This window comes from Sinocyclocheilus rhinocerous, unplaced genomic scaffold, assembly GCF_001515625.1.
Source record: "Sinocyclocheilus rhinocerous isolate Xijiao unplaced genomic scaffold, SAMN03320098_v1.1 scaffold394, whole genome shotgun sequence".
Lineage (NCBI taxonomy): Eukaryota > Metazoa > Chordata > Actinopteri > Cypriniformes > Cyprinidae > Sinocyclocheilus > Sinocyclocheilus rhinocerous.
Window position 1 is genome coordinate 42,805 of NW_015657492.1, and position 5,596 is coordinate 48,400.

The window sequence follows — 5,596 nt, forward strand, 5'->3', positions numbered from 1 at the left end:
AAACAGGAAAGGTATAAAATGCTGTTTTATTTGTCTTGTGTCAATATCAGCAAGAGAAAGAGACAGAGATCGGAGTCTCCAGAACCCAGCGGTGTGTCTGTAAAGAGTAACTCATCCATGTTGGATCCCCCTGAATTGAGTGATGGACCAGTGACCTCTGACCCTCCGTTAGTATAAACATCTACTAATTTATTGTTGTGCATCTCAGAGGAATAGTGATTTACACAATACAATCAAATAACACCAAATTTAATTCAAAATATGCAACATATGCACTTCACAGGGGTGCAACTCAAAATTGTATCTGGTTATGGATATAATTCTGATGGTTTCCAACCGTCATTGTAATCACTGCCATGGTCTCCTTTTTGTTTCTGTTTATTCAGCAGGGGGACGATACATAGGCTGATCAGATTTGTGCCATCCTCTACATCCCTCTATCAGACCTACATCAGGCAGGACAACACTGAAACTGTCCTGCAGACACACAAGCTAGAGACTGGAGACCTGCAGAGAGTCAAAGACGAGCACAAAACTAGCATGAAGAACAAGTACGAGAGATTATTTGAGGGAATCAAACTGCAAGGGAATGAAACCCTCCTGAACAGGATCTACACACAGCTCTACATCATGAAAGAAGAGAGTGAAGGAGTGAATGAAGAACATGAGGTTTTACAGATGGAGAAAACAATCAAAACACAACACTCACAATACACTCCAATCTACTGCAATGACATCTTTAAAGTCTCACCTGAACCAGGATGTGAGGAGAAAGACCAAATAAAGAATGTCCTTACTAAAGGCATTGCCGGAATTGGAAAAACCATCTCTGTGCAGAAGTTTGTTCTGGACTGGGCTGAGGGAAAAGCCAATCAGGATGTAGATTTCATGTTTGTGCTTCCATTTCGAGAGCTGAACCTGATTCAAGATCATCAACACAGTCTTCACAGTCTTGTGCTGGACTTTCATCCTGAACTTCAACATCTCGACTCAAAGATTTATGAGGAGTGTAAAGTTGTGTTCATCTTTGACGGCCTGGATGAAAACAAAATCACACTGATGTTTTCAGACAGTCAGAAAGTTTCTGATGTGACTGAGACTTCATCAGTGGGTCTGTTGATGTCAAACCTCATGAAAGGAGATCTGCTTCCCTCTGCTCTCATCTGGATCACCACCAGACCAGCAGCAGCCAATCAGATCCCCTCAAAATACATCAACCGTCTGACAGAAATTAAGGGATTCAATGAGCCTCAGAAGGAGGAATATTTCAGGGTGATTGTGAAACTTGCTAAACTGGCTTTCAAACAGCTGATGAAGGGCAATGTGATGTTCTATGAGGAGGACCTGATTGAGAGCAGCATAGATGCCACTGACGCCTCAGTGTATTCTGGGATTTGCACTGAGATCTTTAAGGAGGAATCTGTGATTCATCAGAGGAAAGTCTACAGCTTCATTCATCTGAGCGTTCAGGAGTTTCTCGCTGCATTCTATGTGTTTTTAATGAAGAACAAGGAACCACTTCAACTTCTGGGTGCTAAATATAAACATGACCATGAATATGACACTGACCCAGATGTTGACAGTATTCATCTAACCCATATAAATTACTCTAATGCTGAGTACTTGTCTGATGAAGACTCTTTGTATGATCTACTAACATCAGCAGTAGATAAAGCCCTCAAGAGTAAAAATGGACAGCTGGATCTGTTCCTGCGATTCCTGCTGGGCATCTCATTGGAGTCCAATCAGAGACTCTTACAGGATCTACTGACACACACAGAGAACAGTTCAGAGAGCATCAGGAGAACCACACAGTACATTAAAGAGAAGATCAAAGATGGACATGGACTCTCCACTGAAAGATCCATCAATCTGTTCCTCTGTCTGCTGGAAGTGAAAGATCAGACTCTGTCCAGAGAGATTCAGGAGTTTGTGAAATCAGACAAACACTCAGAGAAGTATCTCTCTCCTGCTCACTGCTCAACGATCGCCTACATGCTTCAGATGTCAGAGGAGGTGCTGGATGAGCTGGACCTCAAGAAATACAACACATCAGATGAGGGTAAAAGAAGACTGATTCCAGCTGTGAGCAACTGCAGAAAAGCTCTGTAAGTGTTTGCCGTGTTACGGTCCTTTCTAAATTGAAATAGGTTTCTGTTGTTGTCTAGCTGATGCAGATTGTTGTAGAAGGTTAAGTACTTTATTCTTGTGTGTTTTACTTTCTTTCAGTCTTGCTGGCTGTAATCTCACTGGTCAGCATTGTGAAATTGTGTCATCAGCTCTACAATCCTCTGTCTTGAGAGAGCTGGACCTGAGTAACAATGACCTTCAGGACTCTGTGAATCTTCTTTCTCATGGACTGAAGAGTACAAACTGTCAACTGGAGTTACTGAGGTGTGTAAAAATATTAGGCATTTATAAATGTTCTTGGGTTGTTGTCAAGGCAACAGATCCTGAAGATCACTTGAGGTTTTGAGAATATATATGGGTTTTTGTTAAGTTTAGATGCCCTTTGCAATAAACATGAGAATGTGTGATTTTCTCAGACATCAATGAGATCAATCAATTTACTTATTCAAATCAAATTCATACATGCATTTGAGAAACAGAATTAGCCAGTAGGGATTAGCATGTATAGAATATTTAGGCTACGTCATATCATAGGCTTTGCAGAGAAGAGTGGTGGGAAATCCCCAAATGCAGGTGTGCAAAGCTTAGTGTCATATCCAAAAGACTTGAGGCTGTAATCGATTCCAAAGGTGCCTCCACTAAGTGTTAAAGGGGCCATATGATGCGATTTCAAGTTTTCCTTTCTCTTTGGAGTGTTACAAGCTGTTCGTGCATAGATAAGATCCCTAAAGTTGCAAAGACTAAAGTCTCAAACCCAAAGAGATATTTTTTATAAAAGTTAAGACTCGACCACGCCTTCCTAAGAAGCCTCATTTAAACACGCCCCCACATGTCTACGTCACTGTGTGGGAAGACACATGCTTGAGGTATTCAGCTAATCACAATGCACTGGATAGCTGGCCAATCAGCGTACACCTCGCTTTTCAGACTGATGAGATCAAAATCGGCACGTTTCAGAAAGGCGGGGCATAGAAGAGCAACAACGTCAAGTTATTTAGGGATTCTTCTCAGCCTCAATGTCTGCCCAAACTTGAAAAAGGCTTCAATCAACTTCAGAGGGTGCATGGAATAACTCGAAACATCTGATTCTTCATCATCGAAGCAATTTATTGAAAATCTTTCAGCAACAACGTGATCTTCCTTTGCTTATTTTCAGAGTTCAATTCAGATGCTTAGCTCAGATGCTTAGCTTAATAACCTATACAGAGAAAATATATAAATATATGAGTCACTACACACAGTAATGCGGTCATTTAAGGATGTTTAACTCATTTAAACTACAACCAATGCTACTAGAATACTCACAAATCACAAAGTACAGTACATAGCGGTTCAACAGCAACACTAAATCAAATGCATTTACTGCACATGTCCAGTTAGCATATTAGATGCTAAACCCGCTAGCATTAAGAAACAACTTGCAAGACATTCACAATTGGTCTTTTAAACAGTCTGTTATTCACTAAAGAAATTAGTCTTTATCCTACCAGTAGCTGGCCAATCAGCTTCCTTGTTTCTTCCAGGTTGCATGTGCCCTCAACCAATAGTATCCATTCATTTTGATCTGAAATCAAAACTCATTTCATCTGATAGATTTATTTTCTTCATTTAACAATGATGAATATATATATATATATTTTTCTTACAATTTCAAGTTTAGCTTAACAAACAATAATGTACAGTATGTGGAAAATAATGTGTTTTTTGAACCTTAAACCGCATAAACACATTGCATTACACCAAATACACAAAATAATGTTCTTTTTAGCAACGTCATATGACCCCTTTAAGCCTCTCTGGTCTGATGAAGTTTTTGGGCTGTGGAGAAGTTTTGACATGAAATTTGTGCTTTGTTCACTTTCTTATAAACCTATTAATGGCTAATGCCTGATTATACTGCACAAACTTCACTACAATAATATGTGAGCAGTAATAATAATAATTCATTACATTTATATAGCACTTCTAGGCACTCAAAGTGCTTTATATAGTCAGGAGGTATCTCCTCATCCACCACCAATGTGCAGCATCCACCTGGATGATGCAACGCAGCCACAGTGCGCCAGAATGCCCACCACACACCAGTTTATTGGTGGAGAGGAGACAGAGTGATGAAGCCAAGCTCGGCAGTGAGGATGCCGAGGTCACACCTCTACTCTTTTCAAAAGACATCCTGGGATTTTTAATGACCACAGAGAGTCAGGACCTTGGTTTAATATCTCATCTGAAGGATGGTGCTTGTTGATAGTATAGTGTCCCCATCACTATACTGGGGCACTAGGACCCACACAGACCACAGGGTGAGCACTAGCACCTCTTCCAGCAGCAACCTAGTTTTCCCAGCCCTATACAGAAGTGTGTATGTTTTGTCTGTCCCTGTGAAGCATACCACGACTTAGACAATGCTCGACAAACCCATCACAGTAGCTGGCAGGCAGTTTGACTAAAAGTCTGTCTACATGTGAGCCACATCTCAGTTTGTAGCCATTCTCACCCTCCAAAGAACGAAGCATGCCCACAAGACCGTGTACTGAAAGCGCAAAGTTATCAAATGCTTCAGCATCCCCTACTCTGACTGGTGGAAAGTTCAATATAGCTCCACGTTCACTCTGTACAAGTTGACGGGGTTGCCCATATTTGTCTTGGAGGGCTTGCAATGCAGTCGTGTATGGAGTGGGGTCATGCATGTAGGCTTGTGCTAATTTGTAGGCACTTGGTAGCTTTAATCTGTCTAGCAGCACTTGATATTTAAACTGCTCTGTGAGATGAGCATGGCCACCTATGAGAACTCTGCTTAGCTTCAGTGGGCGACCAGTCTTGGGCTACAGGGTGATATGGCTACCGGCAAGAGCAGTGTATATTTACAAGTTAGTTTTTTTCAGTAAGCAATGTTTATGTGTGGTTAGTGAAAAAAAAAATCTCACTGAAATATACACAATATACACCCGGTGCAATGCGACGCCAGGAGCGACCACATATTGGTCAAGAGTGATAAACCATTTATTAACCATTAATAATGAAATTTTCACAAATGATAATAACGTTTGATTGCATTAGTGTAGAGATGCAACCTCTGGATTGTTCTGATAGACCTTAAAAAAATGGCGATTCCGGAAAGAGAGTAAGGGGCTCAGAGAGTCGCATCCAAGAAAGCTTTAATGAGTTGGGTTTATACAGGCCACGGTGGTGAGCATAAATATATACAGGCAAAATGTGTTGGGGTGTTTGGGTGTGGGTGTGTGCTTTTTCTGCATGAACGCACACAGCTTTAAAATTTGGTTTGGTGTATAAAACGCACTGGACCTCATTTATCAATCTAACGTAGAAACGAGCGCAGATCCGTGTGTACAAATCAATTTACGAGCATCATTGCATACTCATTGATGAGACATGCAGACAGGGGCGGATTTAGTGAATTGGGGGCCCCAGGCAAAATATAGGAATGGGGCCCTATACATTTGCACAC

The 5,596-nt window shown here is 41.0% G+C and overlaps 1 protein-coding gene across 1 annotated transcript in view; it reads left to right on the forward strand.

Moving 5' to 3' along the window:
* The window catches only part of LOC107721109 (NACHT, LRR and PYD domains-containing protein 12-like), a 31,309-nt gene that overhangs the window by 17,249 nt on the left and 8,464 nt on the right, over positions 1-5,596 (forward strand). The window contains exons 5-6 of the mRNA XM_016528974.1: positions 1,414-2,108; positions 2,230-2,394. Coding sequence (XP_016384460.1) covers positions 1,414-2,108; positions 2,230-2,394 — 860 coding nt within the window. The remainder of the gene's footprint in view (positions 1-1,413; positions 2,109-2,229; positions 2,395-5,596) is intronic.